Here is a 25,331-nt window from a genome sequence, read left to right as displayed (position 1 = left end):
ACAGTGCCTTATAAAATTAGCTTAATTTAGAGCTTTAAAATGGAAGTTGTATTTCATAGCATTTTTCGCTGCATTGGATAAGAAATTACTGTTAATTCTGACTGGTTCTGATACTTGCTAATGCACATCTGACTGCTAAATGAAGCCAAAAATACACAAACTCCGCTGCTTTTTGTAACTCCAGGGTATTAGTGTTCCTGCTTTCTTGGCTCAGTGTGAAGTAAAAATTTGGAAGTGATTTGGTGCATTGTACATGCCCTAACTGTTAATTCTGCTGTGTGGTATGAAAGGCTTTCATTTGTCTTTTTTCTTTTCTTGTTGTTAGTACTCTTTGGAGCATTGCACGGGTGTGTCTTAACTCCAATGAGAGAAGTTACATTTTGGTGACACAGCAAATAGATACTGAGTGATTGTTTGTATATGTAAATGTAATACATATATATAAACATGTCACTGTGAAGGTGTGTGTGTGTGTCTGTGTGTGTGTGTGTGTGTGTGTGTGTGTGTGTGTAGATATTTACCATATGTGTACACGAGAACAATTAAGCTCAGTGTGGAGCAGCCACTGGATTTTGTCTGCAGACATGAGGCACTGTGAAACCTTTCTACACACCTTAACTTAACCTCCTGGTCACCCTTATTTTATACACACACACACACACACACACACACACACACACACACACACACACACACACACACACACACACACACACACACACACATATATTCACAGCCGTCCAGTAATGTAAAAATGGGGATATAGTAGTTTCCATTGCCTCTTACAATAGGAAGTATTGATTCTGTGTAAAGTATGTTGGCATGTAACACTCCCGGTGTTCCGACAGAACATAAACAGAAATGTGAAATGTTTTCAAGCTTGAATCAACACATCTAATCAGCAGGAGTTGAATGTATGTTGTTTTGGGAATTCAGCAGATAAACTTGTAGGGCCAGAAAATATAAACATGCTCTCTGTTTGTATTTGTACCATTTGTATGTAGTCTATATGTATATAACTAAGTGCTATAGAAACTCTAGTGTCTTGGTGCACATCTAAAGAAAGCATACATGCTCATATTTTTCAGTAGCCTTTTTTTGTCTAAACTTGTGTTCTTTGGCCACTAACACTGATGCCCCTTGTGTTTGTTATGTTCATGCAACACACAAAAGCATTCAAGAATTCAAGCAATTTGGATAGAGGAAGCAGATGAGACATTCTGTTTTAGGACAAATACTCTTGAAAAACCAGGGCTAATCCCTTTATTTTCTTTCCAGTGGCAGATTCCAGCAGGATTTTATGAAACAGGGCTCTCCTCTAGCCAAACAACACTCTCCTCTTTCTATGTGTGTTTGTGTGTGTGTGTGAGATCTCTCTCACACACACACATGCACATACATATTGTATGTACATATAGTTCATGCATACGTGTGTGTACAGAATGTAGCACAGCATTTGCTTCTTGTTGTATCTTGATAAGAATCAATCATTATCGCTGGACACAAGTCATATTCTGACCTCTGCATGAGCCTGTCACAGTCTGTACCTGGATAATATTTTAAGAAATTCCACAGTTAGAAAAAAAGTTTGTGGCTTTAAAAGTTCTGTGACCTTTTAGAAAAGATATTTAGTTCTCTCTCCCCCCATAATTAAAACAGGCCCTGGGCTGTTGTTTAGGCCAGGCAAGCACTGAAGGACACACATGCAAAAAGGAAACAACATAATCTCTCTGCAATATCCTGTTGTGTTTCATGCCTAATTCACTTGTTGTTTTAGTTTATTACATTTTTTCCTGTGTCTGCATAAATATTAAAAATATATCCAACAAGAGTAGCCCTGACATGATCGCAGACATTGATATTATTCTGCTTTGTCAGAGCCTGGCCTGGTGGATTTGAAGTGTCTAAAGGCTAACCTGCGAGCTATGAAAGTCTAAAAATGTTCTTTTAAAACACTGAGGCACTTTGTGGGGAAATGTGTTTACATTGGAAATGTGACTTTGGGCAGGCGTTCAGCATTGTGTACTTTATTTGGTTTGTTTAGCATGGCAGTTTTGTTTATTGAAAAAACCCTCAAAATGAAAATTTCAAAATAATAAGCCTTAAATGTTATTAGTAAACGCTATGTTATACAATGAAATATATGCAGTCAGTGCTCCAAAACTTGAAACATGATTCAGTACCTTTGTTACAGTATTATTTTTATGTGCTAAATTATATAATATTTTGGAAAGATTATTTTTAGGCTTTTTAACAAGCCCAGTTTTGGATTATCTACTGTACAGAAAGAGGCACTAGTAATATACTGTACAATTTTGGCTTGGATACAGTATCAAAGTTTTAGCTACAATTGTAATTTTGCTCTTGGCTTCAAAGAGTTCAAAGCATGCTCAATAAATTTTTTGTACGCGAAGCATAATGCTTAATGGTGAGTTTATGTCACTAATTAAGGAGACACATGTTTTCAATATGCTGCATTACCGATGCTTACATTTTAAAAATATTATTGTATCATGTTTGCATTTACAGTTCTCTATTTTTTTCTAATAATTCATGCCATTAAGAGGATGTAATTCAGACATTATTTAGAAACACAAGAAATTTTCTCCATGAAATGGTAGTCACATATTTTAATTTGTGAGCCACTGAACCACTTTACAATCAAAAAACACAGCCAGCATTACCTGCTTAGTGGCACCCTATTCGAACACACACTGTATGCACACACTCACTGACACACTCAGTGAGACCACTTGTTGAAGGACAGATGGAATGGTGAGTACTGTTAAAAAAACATAGATTACGGAACGTCCTTTTTTCCACTGGTGCAAAACTAGCATTGTATATATTTGGGTTTACTAGACTGATTTTGATGATGAGTGTGGCAAACAAAGTGCAGGCCAGTCCCAAGATGGCATGTGTTTTCAGGGGTAAATGGAGTCTTTTGTGAGCAATCAGCTCAGACACTCAGATAAAACACGGAGTGCCATTAGCTAATTAAAACTGAGGTTAGCACATGACCCGACTTTTCCTCTGAATGGCACCTGAAACTGGAGATCTCTGGGCACTGGGTGCGAGTGGTGAGTGACATTGATATTAATGTGTTTGTACCTGTGAGCCTCTGACATTCTGGCCTGTCTGGACATTTTTGGGTCCAACCTCTGAGTCAAGTTTATGGGGACCAAAGCCACCTGCAGTATATTCAGATTATCATGACGAACATTTAGAGGCTTAGACATGGATGCATAACCCTGTTAAGTCTGAATGTTGGTTTTTCAGAAACATAGAAAACACAACTCCTGTTTTTGCAAATTTTTCTTATTCTGTAATTTCAAATAAATAAATAAATAAAATGAAAACTCTAAGAACTCTAAGAAGTCCCTATATTGTAGTACATCCTGCAGCAACAATATGCAGACAATTAAACTGACCCAAGGAATGCATGGAAACCATTGGCAAGCCAACTGGTTCCTCAGGCTGTACACATACACGATTACTTTGAAATACTGTACTGAGAAAGGAGAGGTCTATATATGACTTATTTAGATTATTTGGGTTCAATAAATGGTAAGTTACTCCTCACACACACTGATTCAGTGTGTGAGGAGTAACTGTATAGGTACAAAATAGAGTTAATCAGGCCAAAGGACCTGGTGGAGATTTAAAAAAACCAAGTTCCTGTGCTTACCAATGAATTCACAATTGGCTCTGTCATTGCTGTGGCAAATTAATTCATCAGGTTTCTTAATACAAACCCATAATCCCTTCCTATTCTATTTTGGTGTCAGATATGCTGTGCTGCTTGACAGTCAGGGTCATCACACCAATATTAACAGCTCTCTCCAATTGATGTTTGTATTATGAATCTGCTGCCTGACGGCATCTGGAACCTTTATTCTGGCATACAAATAAAAGCCCAGGGTAGATGGATCTTCCTTGTTTTACTTATTAAATGGGCCACGGTTCTTGTCATGTTAAATATTTTTTAGGCAGTGTTTCATATAATGTGGTCCAGTACTCACCGCCTAAACAACTCGAAGGTACAGTACCCTTTCATATTGACAAGTGACACACAGGTTTTTTTGTCTTGCAAAAAAACTCTTTTGGAAGTGAATAACGACATGCACTGCATCAACAGCACCTCTCGGCAATAAGATACAATGACAATTAGTGCAAAGGCTTGATCCTCTTATTTTGAAAAGGCAAAACAAAGTTTTTTCCTTAAAACAATATCCTATGCACATTCATTTTAAAAGCTTTCTTTCAACATCAGAAGTCACAAAAACATTTTCAAATACAAATACAATTTCTAATACTTGAGCCAATATAACCTCCCTCAGCCACTTTCGGTGCCATCTGAACAGCATCTGTATCCCTTAAGGTGTAAATGTAGCCTATTCTTCGTGGCATAATTATTCCAAGTCTACCTTGGTTTTCTGCTATGTTCAGCCTTCCTCAGAACTGTCCATAGACTTTCAATTATAGTTTAATTGGGGGACTGGGGATGCCATAGTAAAACATTCACCTTATTCTTTTTAAACCATTCCTGATTTTAGACTGATGGTAGTAGAAATTAGCTTTAGATTTTTCAAATACTGAGTTGCATTCATTCTTGCTTCCACTTCACGCAGAGCTCTAGTGACTGATGCAGACACAGAGGACACCCCAAAAACATCAGTTAACCTCCACCATGTTTAACTGTGGGCATGGTGTTCCTTTCCTCATAGAGATTTATGACCAAATAATCAGACTACATAATCTTGTTTCAAAATTCATTTGTTTTGTTCACATGCTCCTTAACATACTCCAAATGTGCTGATTTATGTCTAGAAGTAAGCAATGGCTTTCTGCATGTGTTTCTCCAAAAGCTCTACGCAGCTCTCGAGCAACTTTCATAGTGCCTCTTTTGGTTATTTTTCTTGGTCTTTCACTTCTTGGAGGAGTCTTAGTGTGTTGACATTTCTTATTTCTGGATTATGGTCCTCACAGTTGATTCTGGTATTTCTAAATGTTTTGGTTTATCAAGGTGAACTTATTTAATTTTAAGGTCTTCTCCTGATCCCATTGTTTTTGTTGCTTCGAGCATCAAAAAGACTGTCCATTGAGATCTACACACTTGAAAAATTTAAAGTGCAAGCCAAACTTAACCTTGTGCCACTTATCAAGTATTAAGTGTCTATCAGCTTTTTTAAACATCATCTAATTTTATACATGCATGCATGAGGCATGCAAAATGAGGCATGCAAAAGATTATTTTCATTATCTGACTATAACTTTATTTTTATACATTCCTTGGCCATTTTGTTACATCTGATGATGAAAGAACATTAGTACTAACAAACACATTTTTTTACAGTTTCTTTTTTTTTTTTTTTTTTAAGTTTTCTAGTACTGGGATGCAAACTTTTTCAGTCAAATTTAAGTTATGAAACATATTTCTACTAAAAGAATATTTGAAAAAGTTACACACTGTAGCTTAAAGGATATCTGTCATTTTAATGCAATATGTGAAATAAAAGGCGAAATATAATACGAATTATAATATTTCTCATTTTATGAGGTATAAATTATTTCTATGTAAGGCAATACAGAAGTAAAAAAGAAAGTAGGAAAAAAATGTTTAGATTTTAGATTTGGTCTTGATTAGGGCTTTTTGGTTGATTAATTTGGAGATCACTTCTTCAGTTAATCAATTAATCTATAGATTATTTTCCTACTAAGCTCTTTTTTATTTTTAAATTAATTTAACAGTTATTTTCACAAAAAATTAAGCTCATCTATATTTCAATATTTTATTCAATCATCTTCTCTTTAAACAAACAAAATGACAACGTATGCACTGCAGTGCATTATTCCCCCAACAAAAAATTGGCTTGTGATAAAGTCTCTTCACTAATGAAAGCTAGAGCTTGTTCCATTCAAGCAAAAGGAATGTGATGCAAACTACATTTACTACAATCTACTCCTACATGACCTGTCTGTGGTTGAGGAGGTAGAACAATAGTCCACAGATCTTAGGGTAGCTGGTTCGATTCCTGGCTCCTTTGGTCACACTGTGAAGTTCCCTTCAGCAAGACACTTAACCCCAACTTAGTTGCTCCCGTTAAGTGTAGGCCAGCTGCATAGCAGCTTCCCCCATCAGTGTGTGACTGTGTGTCATTGTGAATATGAATGGGTGAATGAAAAGCAGTGTAATGTTGTCCATTGAGTGTTAATGTTAAAGTTAGCTGTCAAACAGCTGACATTCCATAGTACATTAGCAGAGCTTTTCTTGAAAATGTTCTACACTTTTTACATGCCATTAAGTAACAAGCTTACAGTCAACTTTTTTGTGAAAGCTGATTTCTTAAATATAAACGGGAAAGCTAGCTTCCCAAATCGGGGTACAGTATTAGGGACTCTGCTGCAGCATGTTTACACGGATTTCCAGTAACCTGGTTTCTTAAGTGCATGTAAACTCTGTTCCATGATTAGCCATGAAAATGCATCTGGAACTCAACCTACAAAAGGTAAAACACTCACAGCTGCCTTGCTTCAAGCTCATAACCAGGTATCAAAGCATCCAGGATTTACAACATGTGAGTGTACAAGTTTGTCAGGAATGTGATGTTTTAAATTCCCCCATTTCCTCACCTTTTAATCACACTCTGCTATCAGAAAGATGAAGACCCATGCAGGGCTGTGGCTGCTTCTACATTGCTCAGAGATTGTGTCATAATTGTGTTCAATCCAAAACCTTAATCAGTTTAACATCTCTTCTGAGCCAGATCAGTTTACTAGTACATTGGGGGGATGAAGCGGGGGTGTGTTTGGGGGTTCAGTCAGGTTCAAGGGTTTGTTGCAGGGATGCAAACCTGCTTCATATAGGACAGAGAGGAGAGAGGAGCAGCAGCATCTCTCTTTTTAGGCACACTTCTAGCCATTTAGAAATTCCTCTCCTGCCTTAAATCATACATGTATTTTGAGTGCACTTAACAATTTCTTTACTAAAGTCAAATAGATAATCATTGCCAAAGTATGTATGTAACATTTTACAAGGCAGACACAAGTCCTTTTTCCCTTTATGGCACCATCCTCTCTCACATTCACACACTGCCACAGCAGGTACTCTATCCATCAAACAAGTGGGGTAGTGTGTGTGTGTGTGTGTGTGTGTGTGTGTGTGTTTGTGTTGAACAGACTACAGAGCAACATCTACCCCCAACCACCTTCATTCACCTACCAAACAAATAAACAAGAAGGGCATTTCTACACATCAGGACATCTGTCTCAGGGCCACACCACAAACCCAGAACGACAGTATCCCTCCAATAAAATAGACCCATACCCAACCGCACTAGACTAGGCTAGACATGCTGCTAATATACAGTATATGAGAAACTGTGTTGCTACTGTGCAAAATAAACAGTAAGAGAAGTATGGATAAATTACGTAGAGAAAGACATGTTTACATTTAGGGTGTCAAGTTAAAATTATGCACTGCAGTGTTCTGTGGTTAGTGTGCCGTGTTGAATTTAAGAAAAGAAGTGAAGGCCGAAAGAAAGAGCCAGACAAGCAATTCACTTCATCTGATGTCATCCCAAAAATGACATTTTTGCCCAGAGTTAATCACAAGATAATATGCATGACAAGTGATTTGGTATGCGCTGAATGCAGACTTAAGAGCATTTTTGAAACATTAGCAGAGTTTGTCAAAGGCTGACTGAGCGTTCCAAGCTGAAACTTTGTTTTCAAATGCCCAAGAGAGTAAAGAGAGATTCTTATGTAAAGATTTTAAGTATCTAGATGTGGATTGTGAAGTTCAATGACACATATATCAAAACAGTGAGACTTACTAAAACCACATCGACTGTAATCATTGATAATGAGAGAGAGATGGGAAATTACTGAGAGAGGAACAGTGCATAAAAAGAACCAAAGTCTTTTTAGTGGGATACTTAAGGATACAGAATGATCCAATTTCTTAATACCCTGTTTTATGATTGTGTGACCGGGGAAAACTGCCATTACAGAACCACTGATATTTAGGCAGGGATTTATCTCTCCCTTGTACAGTTTTACACCCCAGTGATCTCTAACTGTGTCCAGAAAGAAGCCCCTTTTCTCTTTTTTCACTTCTAAATACATATGTTTTACATTCAGTCCATTCAGCTTTGGCATCAGTTTAACATTGATGTAAAAAGTTTCATGCAGGATTCTTAACTAGATTGGTTCGTTTTTTCAGGCACAGACACAGTAGAAGTAAGACTTCTTTAAAGTCAGAGCAAACAGATTGTTTTTCAGTTGTTATTCCTGCTTCTCAAGTGTGTCAGTTGTGCAGTTCGTAGAGTGGCTGCCTACCGACTTTAGGGATTTGCGCCCCGCAGTTCCCAAACCCATGTCAAAGTGTCCCTGGGCAAGACACTGAAGCCCCAATAGTTCATCTCCCTATCCCCAGCTCCACAGTGCCGGTTCCAAGCCCAGCAGAAAATGGGGAGGGTTGCATCAAGAAGGGCATCTGGCATAAAAACTGTGCCTAATCAACACGCAGACAAAATGATCCGCTGTGGCGACCCATGCCGACGTACGGAATAAGCTCAAAGGACAAAAAAAAAAAATATTCCATTTTCTCATAACATTGATCTGTCATACTGTGTCACGTAGTAGCAGCATTCATGTCAGTGGCCACTTTAATTTAGAAATGACAAAAGGCAAGAAAGTTAGATTATGTTATACATTATTTAAAGTACAGTCAGGAAACCAATATTGTTTATGGGCACCTTGCAAATTACAGTTTGTACAATGGGAAATTTGACATATTTCATATATATTAAATCATTTGCTGAAGAACAAAATAGTGAAACCTCTGGATCTTGGAACACTGACAGGTTTCTCAAGTCCGTCGTAATTGCACTAGAATGGGGAGTTTTCTTACATTCAAATGTGTTTCCCTATAGGACTGAATATTGAAATATGAAAAGAGACTGTATATTGAAATGTGGTGAGTTGAATTTTTTGAAATGTGAATTAGTGGTGATGTGCTTACTGCTCACGACATGATTTGACTTGGCACATTGAACATTTAGTGCAGTCTGATATATTGCAATCAGTCATATCCACACAAATAGTAACTGGACCCTGAAACCCACAGAGAGCAGAAAGGAACACAGCCATGGTATGCTGTGGCATGAACAAATCGAGGGGCATCGTGGCTGCATATTCTGTTGCACCACTTTACTTGGGCTGCTGCTTTTTTCCCAGAAGGCTTTGAGGTCTGGTCCCTATCCAGAGGGTTGCGTAAACAAGCTCTCTTCCCCTTCACCCTGCTCCGGCTGGTGTTGATCACAATGCCATGTTGACCTATTGTTTAATTTTGCTGGCATGTTTTCTGTCTGAATATTGTAGTGCCTCTGGCATCAAGGTATTTGAATTGGCAACTCACAGGGTTTCTGCAGTGTTTATTTGTTGTCACGTTAGAGTTACGGAGTTGCCGATGTGTGTTACAGTAGGCGTCAGCCTTTAGACAGCTGTGTCAACTCTTGCCTTGTGAGGACAAAGAATGGTTTGCCAAAAAAGTGAGAAGGACTTTTATTTCTTTTCCTACCAGTCTCTGCAGTGCAGAAACAGTGTAACTGACTTGAAGTTGCCTCAAAAATATTTACACATGTTAGTAGGAGAAATGTACAAACATGACCAACTGAAATGCAGCTGAGAAGCGCATCCCTGTTTGCATTTAACTGAAAATAAAATTGCAGTGTTGGGTATGTGTAGTACATTAGCATGAACATATTCTCTTGTCGACAAGCAAGAATCCCTACTAATAAAAATAGTTTTTAAAACACTTTCACACTCTAACAGTGAAAAAAGCTACTTTGGTTTTCTGGCGTGAGGTTGTGGTTTGATGCTGATTTTTTTCTGTCTAGTACATAAATGGTTGATGTCAGGAATTGTTGTCAGAGCCAGACCTGCGGCAATAAACAAAGATGCCAGTTTCTTCATTACCAGCTGTCTCAGTGGATTGAATAAAGTGAAATGCAGTCACAAAACATGTTGCATTTTAAACCACTGTGACACTTTTTGGACAGTTCTTACTTTGGGAGTCTAAGGGAATTACTTAGGGAATCACAGAGGAAAGGGAAAATGAGGGGTGACGGTAATGATCCATTACCGTCACCCCTCAAATTTTCACACTGTGTTTGTCTAATGTCTAGAACAAGAGCAATGAAGTCAATCAATTAAAGATGACATCATCACTGGCTATTTCTTAATGGATGTCGAACATCGTACAATGCCAGCAGTATAAAACAGAGCCACGTACAGTAGCACGCTGAGGTATATAACACAACATTGTGGAGCAAGAAGAGCTTATGGCAGAAGAGAGTAGAAGAGAGAAGAGAGAGTGTGAGTGAAAGGTGGTGGACAGATTGAAGCCTGGGTGTCAGAGGAGGCCGTAGCTCTTGGGCCCATCAAACGCGATCCTGTATTGACTTGCCAGTAACATCAATCCAGGCGCCGGCTCGGAACACAGATCATGTTTAGGATTTTCATTGCGTAACCCCCAGTCTGTCTTTTTTTCATGGGGGGTTTGAATTTCATGAATGGGTTTATAATTAATGCCTTGATGGTTACTAATGGCTATGACACTGGAAGCTTTGTGCTGCACTCTAATTAGCCATTATAAATGGATTGGATTGTTGGAGAGAATCTGACACAGTGTCAGAAAACAAGTGCATGGCTCTTATAAAACCTTTTCACTGGATGAGAGGTCTTAGGATCATGTCACCATTTCTAAAGCACATTTAAACCAATGCTTTTCATATTAAATTTTTTTAGCTCATATTTAAATCCTACTGTACAATAAATCTTTGTAATTTTTCAGTCACAGTGCTGGTCCGTAGAGGGGAGAAAAAAATGCTATGCCAACTACAGTACTTTGGTTGGTGTATGAGGGCAAATAAAAATGTGAACTGTGAGAAGTAGGCAGCAGAATTATGTGTCATATACTAATTAATGATTAAACTAATTTGTGTAACTGTATCACAGGGATCTTAGAGCCCTGTGATACATTTACTTAAAAGAAAGAGACAACCATTGTGCAACCTTTTGTCTCATGTCTCAATACTGTCCTTTTTCGCTTATAGAGCATTGATTTGGATGTGATTAAATTCATAATGCAGTGTTATTTGTAGAGTCTGTTTTAAAGGCAGCTGTGTAGATAGCCTGTGCTAAACACAGTTGAGTGTAACATGTCTGCATGAAACACATTTAACACCTTAAGTCTTTGCCTGCAAGGAACATTGAGTATGCTGGGGCAGAAAAATTAGGCTAGAAGTCAGTTTGGTTAATGGTGCTTGATAACACCCAAGACATAACCTTTTTCCTGTCAGTCTGCTACATGTCTTTGAGAATGTGACCCTGTTGCCCTTTTTCCTTCAACCTGGTGAACCGGTAAACCCCAGGCCGCCCGGTTTAAGAGGAAATCACATCTTAGCTCTTTAATCGGATGCAGGGCCGCAGAGCTGGTAGACATTTGAATGAAGGTCTCTGAATCACAGCAGGTTAAGTGCTTCCATGAATGCTGTTCATCAATGCTGTTGTGTAGCTAGGCTCACACTGTGCCAGGTCTCCACTGCATGAGCAGGGGTTCAGATCCATCACTGCACTTCCCCCTAAATCTCCAGCAAACAGTCTGTGAGAGGAACAAAACAGCTGGTCTGGCTTATTATGTGACCAGCCTCATTTAGTCATCATAGGAAAGCTTTCTGTTGTGCCATCCACACAGTTTTTAATCTGGCCCCCAAACTACTCAGGCATGAGTGCAAAATGGCTGTTAAGAACAATTTCTGTTGTCATTTACATGACTACTTCCTCCCAGCAAATTATCGGCTGAACCCTCACTCAGCTCACTTGTTCATAGGCATCTGGACAACACTCACTCACTTTCAGTCTTTTGCTTTGTATCTAGCCATTCATAAAAAAAACTTTTTTTTATGTGGCAAAGCACAAGAGAGGGGGAAAAAGAACTGGTGCCTCAGGAAAAACAAAACAAGTGTGTGTGAATTAATTTTTCCCCAGTTGAAAAAAAAAGGAAACCGGTCCACTGCTACCTTTGATTCAAATTAAAGCCATATTTGCAACAGATGAGACTGGCTGCTAAAAGGGTCCGGCTTCACAGTGGAAATGATATGTGTAAACTATATAATGCCAATGTTTTAGCCAAGCTGTGTTTAATTTTGTATCCCGATGAAGTGCATGAGAAACCTGCCTCTCCTTAGCTGTCTCGTTGAATCATATGGATATAATTTCAACCATTTACGTTTTTCTGCTCTTTGCTGTGGTTGCCACAGGGCATTTGGAAGCAGGCAGATTAAATGCACATGTTCCTCCCATCCGCAGTCAGGGCACTCTGCTCCACAGCCAACCCTCTGAACAGATCCTGAAGTGTTGGTGGTTTTCCTCGTTGGTCAAGGCAGAGAAAGACACCTTGTGATAAACCAACTCGTTCCAGCAATTTTTTTTTTTTCAGACTTACAAAGTTATAAAGGCTTGAGTATTGACACTTTCTAACATGTTTTATCTGGCAGTGTTTTTTTTTTCCACTAAAAACATTTTGCTCTTTGTGTCTATTAGGCTTAGCAGTAAAGGAGGCTGGATGTATTATGTAAAACTTGTATTAGTAATAAGCCAATAAAGTCTAGAGAAGGCTTATAAGGGGGGTCCTCTGAATATGAGTAATTGTAAATTTTATGCTAGTTAAAAGCCAAATGGTTGAATCCGATCTTCCCATCGTTAGTCAGAGACCTAATGTACAATTACTCCCAGCACCAGAGAGATAATGTATGTTGGTGCTGAAGGACAAATGAGGGATTCCCTTGCATTTGTCCCAGATGAGCTCGACTGTCGGGAGAAAAGGGCCTGCAGCTTATTCTTAGGAAAAATGACTCCTGTCGGTGATGGCCCTGGCTTCAAAGATCATATTACTTTCCAATAAATTTACTTCCTTATGAATCTTGGTCTCTCTTCTTACACCATTTATTGAAGCTTTTAATCAGATTTCCGTCATGCCAGCAGCCATATTTTCTCCCAATGCCCCTCCATAACAGCTGGTTTGTTCACATCATCTGGAGCGCCTGCTGATTGCTAATGAGCCACCACATGTGAAGAGAGCTGTACACTGCTGCCTTTTAGCCCCAACACTGGCCCATTCCCTGCCAGTCAGGAGTCATTTCCCATGAGGTCCTCAGGCGGGCCTGCACCTCCACTAACCTGCATGCTGAGCCCATAATCTGTCTGTTGTGATCAGCTGCCTGTCCACCCTCTCAACCTGCTCTCGGCCCCTTCAGCCATGTCAAGATCCTGCTGTCATCCCTAATGTTTACTGAGCTACTGAACCTCCCCACTCAAGACTGAGACGGTGTCAAATGGGGCTCAAATCCCTCCGTACTTGCAGTGCCACTCCCGACGCGTGCTGATCTGCTGGTTTACCTTAGGCGAAGGTTTTCAGAAAGGGAAAACTAAACATGTTTAAAGCAATTAATGTGATTAGTGCCATTTAAACTGTTTTCATAGATAATATCAACCGTAAAATCAATCCTGTGTCAGCCACCACAGCTTTCTGTTTATACTACTTCACCCTATGTGGTTAGTGATTTACAGTCTCCTTGTAGATAGTATCTAGATAGTAGTATACTTTTTATTATTTTATCATTGTTAAATTTTTTTTTAATGTTATAACCTAATGGGAATCCAAACCAAGACTTGGGATGTGTAACTGCTATGGCTCACTGCTAGACCAGAATAAGATGCCACACTGCCCGCATTGATGTTGTTAAAACACTATACATCCTTCAGTACCAGCAGTACTAGTGGATTTCATTTTGGCAGCACCACTGGCAAAATAAAGTTGACAATCACTCAACTGAAAGATTGGCCATGGCAAAATATCTTACTGTAGAATACAGGTTTTCGTGCAGGGTTTCTGGGTAATGTCCATGCCCAAAGGTGGCATGGCTTACTGGTTCCCCAGCATGCAGGAAAACCTAATCCTCAGCCGCTTCCAAGCTAGTCCCGCTCCTGGAGTAATAATATGCTCTACATGATTAACACGGTTTTTTTATGGACCCATGACTATAATTTAGCCTCAAATTTGTGTTGCGGAAAAGAAAGTAATGAAAGAGTGATTATTCGCTTATACATTATTACACAATTTTTGGCACGTCAATAATAGCAGTGTTTGTTTTCCAAACTCAAATGCTCTGCACCATATTTCAGCACTCGGCATGGGCTACGTCTATCATGAGTGGTGTGGCAGTGTGGATGTTCCTCTGCACTGATATTTTTTTAAACCTTTCCCACCCTGGCTGCCTCTCATTTCAAACTGCAACATTTGATTGACACAACTGCAGAATTTCCTTTGTACAATATAGCTAACGCCTAAATCGGTTTTCTTTGGTTTTATGCTGCAGCCATGTGTGTCAGTGTAGTGTTGACAAATCCTGGGTGTTATTGTTCCTCACACTTCACACTTTAGGTTCTTATTATATTGGATTGTGTTTAAAAGAAACTTAATTATTTGTGGTTTTGAGAAGTTTGGCCTATTCTGTTTGTAATATATACAGTTTTGTATAAAACATTTATTTTATTAAAGTGTGATATCAAAAATGATATCAACTATTCCAGGTTTTGAAACTGGACCCAGTCATACTTGGACGAGATGATAAGCCGTAACTTTCTGTATGTTTTAGTACTGTACATTTATGTTTGCCCTGGTTTGTTTTCAGCGAGTCAACTTTACAATCTCTGTTTAAAGTTTCAGTTTGTAATTTGTAAAAAAAAAAGTATTTAATCATAGTGCATGGAAGCAAATTTTTCAACACTCTCTAGCTCAAAGGTGTGTGAAACGTCATGGATAGCTGTGTGCTGTATGGCTATAATCAGGGAGATTAAGACTCTCTTACTGAGCAACACAGACACATCTACACACACCCACAGATCAGCTTGGTCACCCAACACGGCTCTACCATAACAGGCTTAGGTTTCCTCTATATTAAATGGAGCCTCAGTGAATAGGAGGCTCTGCCTGTGTTGTATGAGTGAATGAAGGCCAGAGATGAGCATTGAGCCCAGATGAAGCTGAAGGGCCATTAAAAGAATGGTAACAATCACTCCTTAGCCGTAATCTGACCTGCTGTTAGCAGGCTTCACTAAAGGTCAGGGTACAATGGACAGGAGAGACAGCCATGCCTCTGCAACAGTTTGTTGACTGAGGTCAGTTCAGCCCTTTGAAAGAAATTGGCTTTACCTAAAACCTACAAGTGGGGAAACTGTTATCTTGTTATCTTAGAAGATACTGTCGGACCTTTAAGGGAATACCTCAGAGTTTATTGTCAAAGTAGTTGTACTATGTCAATTCCCTTCTTAAAATAGATTAATAAAAACAACGATCTGTTTAGATTTTGTTAAATACATAAATATGAAATATAAAATTATTTACCTGGTCATAGCTTGTTTCAGATTTTGTGTCATTGTCTTTTCAGTTGGTAAAGGCAGTTGTCCACGGACCACAGGGTGAGTGGTTCGATCCCTGGCCCCGGCTATATGTCGAAATGTCCCTGGGCAAGACACTGAACCCCTAACAGCCCATTCCCCTCCCCAGCTGTGCAGTGCCAGTCCAACCCCGGTAGAAATTGGGGAAGGTTGCGTCAGGAAGGGCATCCGGCGTAAAAACTGTGCCAAATCATCATGCGGACAATGATCCGCTGTGGCGACCCTGAACTCACGGGATAAGCTGAAAGGACAAAAAAAAAGTCTTCTGTAGTGTAGTGTTTTTATTTTCTATACCATTTTTTATGTACAAATTATGCACAAATAGCTCCACCACATGAACTATCCTAGGGGAGCAAGAACCTTTGAGGTGACCTTGTTTTTCACTTGAAGAGATCAGGAATACAGTTGTTCAAGGTGGGGAAAAAAGTCCCTGCCCCAGGAGTATACTTTTTATTGGTTCAGGAATGACGCTGAAGGGCCGACCTTCACAGATGCTGCAGCAAGTACAATTTGTGTACAGCTTTATTTACAGAAGTACTGGGCACTGCTGGAAACAGATTTGGACAGGTAACAAAAAAGTTAAGGCTTGTGTTGGTCTCCTGACTTGATTTAATAAAATAAGATAAAACATCAAACTCTCAGCAGATTGTGACAGGTGTTTTCAGTCTTCTCTACCAGCACTGGATGTTTCATTTCATCCAGACATTAGTAACATAGCACAGGATTTTTTGACAGTTAGGTCATCATATACATTTGCCATGGTGCTTTCAAATACCTAAATGAGATTAAAATGTAATTATAATTAACACTGAGCTATGTTTTCTAAACTACTGTACAACACTACATTTAGTGACTCTTTACATGGCTGCATCTACAGGGGGTCTTGACATGGACCGCCTCATCAAGCAATCACTTATATTTCTGCTTAAGAGCTGGAGTGGATACATAAGAAGCCTCATCAATCATTCACATGTTAACAAATCTGTGGTGTTCATTGGCCGAGTGGTGGGGATCAAATGGGCCAAGCTGGGTCGGATATGAGCTTGTTTACAGTCGCTATCACTTGTCAGTCTAATGTACTATATACACAACAGAACACTTATCTTTTGCTATGCATTACAGCCCATTAACCCCACATTGCACAGCACACTCCAGTTTCCCCTCCCTGCAATTTAGAAGCAGTGGCAGCCTTAGGCAGGTGTACTGTCACACATGCTGCTGTCTTTCAAGTGGACAAGGTTTTCAACAAAGCTGCGTAATTCAAGAGCCATGGAAAAAAATTCTTGCAATTAAACCACCACCCATGTTTTTAAGCATCTCTCACTTTTCCATGCTGGTGAGTGTGTGGTGTAGAGTGATCTCCTCCAGCTGTGTGAGTGTGTGTTTGGGGGGGTCTCCATGCATATGCGTGTGTGTATGCAAGCATTTTGCATCCTTATTTTCCTGTGTGACCTTGGTTTTATATATTATCTACCTGTGCATGAATTCTTGTGTCCTTCTCCTTAGTTCGAGGGCTGTAACAAAGCATTTTCACGTCTGGAGAACCTGAAGATCCACCTGAGGAGCCACACAGGAGAGAAGCCGTATCTGTGCCAGCATCCTGGCTGCCAGAAAGCTTTCAGCAACTCCAGTGACCGCGCCAAGCATCAGCGGACTCATCTGGACACGGTCAGAAATGTGTTTATTCACTGTTCTCTCTCAGCTACAAATGTTTCACCATAGTAGATACATGCCTTAGGGTGATAGATGAAACAGTATGGGTGGTCACAGAGTTTCTATAATAGATGGCAGAATGACATTTTATAGACAACAAAATGTTTGTGATTTTGAGATGAACTTCCATTTTCCATTGTATGTTAAATGTAAAAATGTGATGTTGAATAACTCAGTGAATGTCCCCTCATTGTATGTGTGCAAGCATATACCTGAATAAAACTTTGCTCCTAATGTATCACTTTCCACATCCACACCAATATTAGAAACTGCAGTGCAATCCAAGCCTAAATGTCTATTTCCATATCTTGACAGTGTTAGATTTAAATTTACGGTCAGTAAGTGAGCACTCTCTCTACACCGGGAGTGACATGCTACAGAACATTAAATGATTGATTCCATTAGGCAGATTCTCAGCTCAGGCCTTGGCCAGACTTGGATTGGAGTTGTGTGCTCAGACAGAGCCTGTTTCTGTGACCTGTGGAAGGGGAAGGAAAAATTGAGTCAGCCATCTCTGACACTTGTCATGTCGCCTCGCCTGTAACCTCACCAATACCTCACTTTGTCACCATTTGCACGCCAAAAATAAATGGGCAGAAAATCAGATGTTTAATCTGTAAATACTTCACCAAATTTTAATTGAAAAAGAATTTGATTAAAGCAGGATTTGTATGATAATTATTATACCTGAATATTTCCCTCTTAGTTTTTGTTTTTATCAATTGACAATGTTTTTAGGTTCATGTAACAGTAAATCAGTCAGAAATTTTAATTAAGAAGAAATTTATACGGGTACTTGTTTTTCTATCGGTTAGAAATTTTTTTTCGCCACCCACTCTTTCCACAGTACGACAAATGATACAGGTAATCTGGGACTCAGATGCTTATGGCTTTACATTAACACTCTGCACTGTGCCTGCCCAACTGTCTACCCTGCCAAAACACTTTAACGCTTTAATTATATTTATTCTGCACAGAACTTCTTTCCTTATGTTTTTGTACTCATGGGTCGACACTGTATTGAGTGGCTTTGTTGAAAAAACAAACACCATGAAGATTAGTGGCACTAAAAGTGCGTTGGAATAACAATGGACTATTTACAGACAAGGTTAAGTTATGGAGGCAGAGGTAATAAAGACACATATCCTCTTACATTTTAATTGGCAACTTCTATTCCTGAATATGAAAAATAAATTGCAGTGACGTGAACAAAATCCTCAATCAGTGAGCTCCAATGTTATAATTGCCTGGCTAATGATAGGAATGGAATCAAGAAACATTACAAAAGAGTTACTTGACAGATCTGATTTCTGTTACACTACTTGAGTCTCCATTGTGTGTGTGCGAAATAACAGACTGATGGTATAGATCTTCAATGTAATCTAGACATAACTGATCTATTTTTGAAATTGTAAAACAATTGTTCATGTATAACATATTCAACATATCCTAAAATAGTTCCTATATATTAGCTGATTGTTTTGGGTATAATCATTTTCCTCAATCATTATCGATCAAGCAGTATTTATGTTTTCTGTAAACAGGAAAATGGTGGTTGTGTTACTACAGCAACAGAAGAAAGGGCAGGAGTTACTGCACACGCAAAACAGAACACAGATAATTTTGTATTAATATATTTTACAACTGATTGTGCTTTCTTTTCATCTTTTTCTTGCTTTTCCTTTTACTTCAAATTATGTGTCTTTCTCAGCTGAAAGGTAGGATTCTAACTTTGCCTTTACTTCAACAAATTTAAAACTTGCTGTGTGTTAATCTGAATTAAACTAATGTTTTCTTCTTAATTGCTTTAGTATCTTTAACTGCTTTGCGTTTTCCTGTTAAGCTGTCTTTCTTACAGTAAAAGTGATTTTAAATGCGTTTCACTTTTAAAACTGATTTCAACTCTTTTCTCTCTTCTCACAGAAACCATATGCATGTCAGATCCCCGGCTGTACCAAGCGATACACAGATCCCAGCTCCCTACGCAAACATGTCAAGATCCACACAGCCAAAGAGCAACAGGTGCGTAGAAAGGTAAGGTGCTCTGTGCAAGACTACAAAGAAAAATCATGCCATTTCCTAAAACAAAACAAAAATCTGTCTTATGCAACCACTTGATGTTATTTTCTTATTTTGAGCACAAAAAACAAAACTTCAAGTCTAATACACAGTAAATTTAAGTTTTAGTATGCGTAGGCATGGCTGGATGTGCCCAAGCAGGCCGCAAGACAACTGCCACAGTATACCCTACTCAAGAGCTGTGCATCTTTTTCATGAAGAACTTTATGTGTGACCTTACCTGGGTCAATATTGTGGAACTAGTTTTACAAATAGAGCACTTTATTTAATCTGTCCTATTCTGATCTGCATTACCCCACACATCCATCTAGTTAGTTTAAAAGAACAGTTGGAAGTCCAAGGGTGGGCTACAGGTTTGTTTTTGAGAATCATTTCCCCAACAATAGATCAGGTTTGACCACATGTCATCATGTTCATGGTCAAAAGCCCATTCTTTCCCTGACTGCAAAGGGGGTAAATAACAGAGAGAATAGGCTCATTGTTGTTGAAGGGGCTGGATAGTGGCAGCCTGGATGATGTGTTCCTTTGCTTAGTGTCGTAAAGGGAAACACGTGTGCTTGTAGCATTGTTAATAAGTTGTTGTGCAGAATACCCCAGTGGCCAGATGTTATGGACAAATGTCAAACAAACGCTCTTACTCCACACTTGGAGTAGGTCTGGAGAAGAACTATTAGGAATGTTGCTTCAGGGGAGAACAGAGCCCCAGTTAGACGTGATGAATGTTTTTCAGAGGACTCATAAGTTGTCCCAGGAGAACACGCATACACATTTGCTGACATACAGTATCTAAGAGTGAAATAATAACATGGATGATGCCAGCCCTTTGAGAAGTGCAATTGTTTGTGATTTCAGTGGCCAAAAAGGCAGAAGGTCAGTTCACTTGATTGATTGTCGTGATAATGCTGAAGAATGTTTCCAACCACTAAATCAAAATATGGAATCGATTTTTGTGGAATAAAGAAGGGTATATTTGTAAATGGATGGATAGACAGGCGGACACAAGGTTTAGCTATATAGCAGTCATCAAAAACTGGACTGCTTTCTTTTGAAATGAAAATGAAACAAAATCTCGATTGTTCTGTTCCAAATGAGGAACACTTCCGTTTGTATGTCAATTAGCCTAATGAAATTCACTCTTCCTATTCTACACTGTCACAGCACAATGACAAAAATACAAACTTAATATCTAATTGTATTAAAAATTTGATCTCAGAGGAATTGAACCTACATCTATTGATTTCAGAGCCAGTTACCTACTTAAACATGGCCGTTTTACTAATTAGATTCAAAATCTTCTGTGAAACAAAATCGAACACTTCTTTCGAGTAAAGCATAAAATACATTTTTCAATGAAAATGTATTGCTTAAATAAGTTGCATCAAGCTAATTACTGTATGTAAGGTAGCCTCTGTGTATTTGTTCACCATAATGAACAAACATGTCACCAAGTTTTATTAGTTTCTGAACAGTATTGACACAGAAGAATAAATTATTTCAGTGTCTTGCTACAGTAGTTATATTTTTTTGATCAATCTGTTGTTGAATTTGGTCTTGGGTTCATGGGAGGTGTTTACAATAAAAAGCAGACTTATCTTTCCACTCACTGATAAATAGTAAATCTACTGCACTGAGCAGATGAAGTATAGTGCTGTTGTTTTTTCATGAATCTTCTTCTAAATCCGGGGCCTGTGCAGATGCTATCAAGACCTTTGGTAGATTCCCCTTTTCTCCGGTCTGTGTCTTAATTCTGGCTGTCAATGTTGCATTACACTCTGTTGGTTAAAACGTGTTTTCTTTCTGCCCACTTTGGTTAATCAGCAGTAGAACTGTGTTGACTTTTCAGGAACTTTAAAATCTCTAGAGAAAACAAAAGGATATGGTTGTTGGTGCAATCCTGGTGTCTACCACAGCAACTGCAATGTTCTGTTACAGTGAAAGTCACTGATGTATACAACAGAGGTCAGCAGCTTCACTGATCCATAAGGCAGATGTTCCCATTTCTCCAACTGTCACAAGTTCAGGTTTCTTCTGCATGGCGTGTGATCAACTCTTCAGCATAAATGTGTCTCCAGTTGCCCCTGTTACTGTTGGCAGTGAGAGAAACAGAACCAATCTCACATTGGCCCTGAGTTGATACAATGATCACTTACCCAGTGTCCAAGGCCAACATGTGACTCAAAAAGGAGCCTATGATCTTTCCTCTGGTTCCCCCTGACTGACAATGTACTCTCATTTGCTGAGTTACTGTTTCAAATTAAAATGACAGTCACATTATTGCAAGAAGTAAAAAATAAAAAAATAAAAAATAAAAAACACATATGTAGGGTTCAGCCTACAAATAGACAAAGCTTAAGTTGTGTTTGGTTTTTGGGTTGTGCAATCTTACAGACCAGATGGAGTTTTGTAAATGACTTGACAACATTTCTTGTAAACATGTTCTAATTTTTGTGATTGACAGCTCCGGCCTTGCCCTCACCTGGAGCAGGAGGTACTGAGCGACTGTCTGCCAATGCAGCACCTTCAAAGTGCCTCCTCCGCCCAGCACCTCTACAATTGCAAAGACGGTCGTTCCCCTGGACTAGACCAAGACATATTCACAGGTGCGCAAAGGGTGCTACTTTGTCATTCATCGCCCTGATAATGTGATTTTATAGAGGAATTAAATAATGTCGTGCAACTTCCAGCAACAAAACTGTAGGTTTCACATCTCTCTTACTCAGTCCGACTTCTATGTGTAAAAACATGTTTGAGTGTTAATTATTGCAACAAAATATTATCAAGTAATATCCTTTAATGACTTCTTAATGAATTCTTTCATTGTAATACAACAAGTCATATGACACCAATTGTACCACCATCCTCCCTGTGAGTGCAAGAAAATGAAAGTCCAAGGGACTGGGGCTGTTCTTCCAAAACAGAAGAACAGCCAGTAACCGAGGCCTGACCTCCAGAAATCCTAACACCTGGCAAAGCAATTCCAGAGTCACTCGTGCTAATCAACAGCCATGTCACTATTCCTGCAGATGTACTATGGTAATTTTGTGCTTTGAGTCAGTAAAAACTGTACTCTGCAAAACATAAACAAATTACACTACTATAATTTATTTTTAATTGCTTAGACACACTTTATATAAACATTTTAGCTTTTGGAGAGCGCTTGAGTTATTGTAGTTTAAAAGGAAGTGTAACAACTTTGCACTTTTGTTTGCTTGGTTTGTATTTCATAACAATATCACGTTAATCTGTCATTCTGTCATGCAAAGACTGCAAAAACCATTAGCAACAGCTAAAATGGAAACTTTTATGTATCATGAGTAAACTTCAATTCATGTAATTAATGATGCTGAGCGTCAGGAAAGAAGTTGGGACGAAGTGTAAAAACAGAATGAGTCAGCACTACAATGGATTGGGAACAAAAGAGAGATAAAAAATATAATAACGATCTTAAGGACAACAACGATGTCCCACAGCTTTCTTGGTTTATGGACACATCTGTCCTGGTTTCTGCTGTAGCTTGTCCAAGCTCCCTGTTGCTCTGCTGCTCTCTGCTATTGTTGCTGGAACTCTGCACACTGTTGACGACTGTAAACGCTCAACTTCTCTTTGAATGTTGCATCGGGCCTCTGAGCCTTGGCTTTTTACCCCTGGCCTCCCTCTGTTTCTGAGTGGATGTTGCGCGCTCTCTTGTTTTAAATTGTTTAAAGCCCAGAGGAGCACGCTTGCGAGCTGATGCTAAAGCATTCAAGGCTTTAGTGTTTATTCAAGGCCAGCAAAGATGTTGCCGGTTGACATTCAGGATGTCCACTTACACAGGTTTCAGTTTGTTCTAGAACCAAAAGGATGCGTGGAAAATGTGGGGCAAAGTGGGCAGCCACCCCATTATTAACACTTATGGCCCAGAAAATGACTCATGCTTCCAGTCAGAGCTGAACTTGTTTTCCTGTTTGCTTGTTATAACTCTGCTCTAATTCACAAGGCTGTAGCGAGACTTACGAGCGGCCCGTTTGTTTTATAGAGCGTAATTAGTGTAGCCTGGTTAACCAGAGGAAGGAATCATCATAGTTTTAGTGCAAAGGTGCTTAGTAGCTACACACCTCTCCATCTCCTTCTCCTAGGGAGAACTCTTTCTAAACTCATCCAGAAATGTTTTAGAGCCACTCCACAATATGTTCACAACATAATCCTTCACTAACTATTTCAAGAGCACCATCAAATCCTCTCTGTCTCTTTCTGCAAAGAACTAGCAGTGAAATTGAAGCAATCACAGCCATTATTTGTCCAGTGTTGTATTGGGCTGGTAGCAGATGTTAGGGCTAAAGGGGAAAACATTTAAGGTCTGTGATTGATGATTTGGAGGTAATGAATCAAGCTTGTAACCATTTCAGAGTGCTGTCAGATCAGAACTCCGCATGCTTCCACTTCAGAACAGCTGGGCCTGGAAACAGCAAAACCAGGAGCACCAATCTTTTCTCTCTCTTTTATCTCCCCCTGTCGTCTCTTCTCTTTGCTGGCCCAGACAGTCAGCGCGCAGCTTTCCTCATGTATGATAGTAAAGAAATCTGGCGATATAGACGGTGGAGGTGTAGTGATAACAAGTGGAGACGTTCAGTTTCTTCTAACAAGACTTGGTGTTTATGTCTATGTAAGTTGATAGATTTAAACTACTTAAACTATAAGTTCCAAAAGGTTTGAAAACACACACACACAGTGGTAAGAAGTTGATCGGAATTTTAGGCAAAAATGTGTTCTCTTTCTCATACCTTGTAAAATGAATACCTTTGGGTACCATTGGTTTGTCAAAATAAAAACATTTAAAAACTTTAGGATGTGCATTTGTATAACAAATATATTAGAAAAAACAATGACATTTATTAGTAGCTGGATAAGAAATGTTTGTGTGTGTTTAATTAAAGATTGCAGCTTCAACTAGTAGAAAAGTTTGGCAACGTCAACCAGAAGTAGTACAAAATAAAATCCCACACAGACTAGTGTGTCGACAACATGTTAATCAAATATTAAAAAAAAAATTCCGGGACAGAATATTGAAAGACATGTTAGACATTTTGGATCAGTCAGGAAATGATGCCATTCTCTGCACATTTTCACCACTGTGTAAGTAAACCCCCCCCCCCCCCCCCCCCCCCCCCCCCCCCATTTTTTTTTTGAATGCTTTGCTGTTCAAACACATGTAGCATTTTAGCTTTTTATTGTATATAATAAATAATAATAAATAATAAGCAGCTGAACGGACAAGCGAGGCTAATCCCTGTGGCACCACAAACAAAGTACCCTAAATAACAAACAGTGCAAGCAGAAATTTTTATAGTACAAAGCTTTCTGATTGGATGAACGTTGGCAAAACAAAATCCTTTCATGGCTTTTAATTTGCTCAAAGGAAAAATTGAGCACAGAACCCTCTGGTTTATTTGGCACATTTACTGAATTAGCTTTGTTTGTCTTTCAGGCCTGTATGTTGGCTCCAGCACCCCCCATCACAGCGCCTCAGTGGAGCTCCTCTCCCCCAACCCCAACCCCAACATTGTCCCCACCTCCACTGCTGACCTCTCATCACGACAGCACCGACTGGACCGGGAACTCTGCAGCCCTCATCACCAGTCCCCATTAGCCGCCATGGACGGCTCCAGAGACGGGTGAGTGCCGCAGTACGTGGCTGTATAACATTGATTTGTTCAGATATTACTCTGACACACTGGGCAACAGATAAGGGTGGGGAAAATATAAATGTGTCAGCAGGGTGGGAAAAATAAACATTGAATTTGGTAAAAGTGCACAATTCTTTCAATTAATGAGTGGAGAATGTTGCAGTCATTAAAGGATTTGTCACAACCAAAACTTTTTCTAATTGACATCTAGTACTGTACATTCAGATACTTCAAGTGAGGCGATGTAACATTGCGCTTTGGTGGCATAAAACATTTGTTTGACTGTATTTACCAAAAATATCAGTGGACATAGGTGAACCAAAGCAACATCTTCATCATAAACCTATAAAC

At 39.1% G+C, this 25,331-nt stretch overlaps 1 protein-coding gene across 2 annotated transcripts in view; it reads left to right on the top strand.

The window, feature by feature from the left end:
• Positions 1-25,331, top strand: part of LOC137131437 (zinc finger protein GLIS1) — a 65,366-nt gene that overhangs the window by 30,502 nt on the left and 9,533 nt on the right. The window contains exons 5-8 of one of the 2 annotated variants that reach the window (XM_067512684.1): positions 17,032-17,193; positions 19,162-19,260; positions 21,776-21,917; positions 24,782-24,968. In XM_067512684.1, coding sequence (XP_067368785.1) covers positions 17,032-17,193; positions 19,162-19,260; positions 21,776-21,917; positions 24,782-24,968 — 590 coding nt within the window. Of the gene's footprint in view, positions 1-17,031; positions 17,194-19,161; positions 19,273-21,775; positions 21,918-24,781; positions 24,969-25,331 lie in introns of both variants that reach the window. The other variant, XM_067512683.1, reaches the window with a different exon arrangement.

The sequence above is a fragment of the Channa argus genome, chromosome 8, assembly GCF_033026475.1.
Source record: "Channa argus isolate prfri chromosome 8, Channa argus male v1.0, whole genome shotgun sequence".
In the NCBI taxonomy this organism is placed as follows: Eukaryota; Metazoa; Chordata; class Actinopteri; order Anabantiformes; family Channidae; genus Channa; species Channa argus.
Note: the sequence above shows the minus strand (reverse complement) of the source record. Positions and strands in the feature narration are given on the sequence as shown.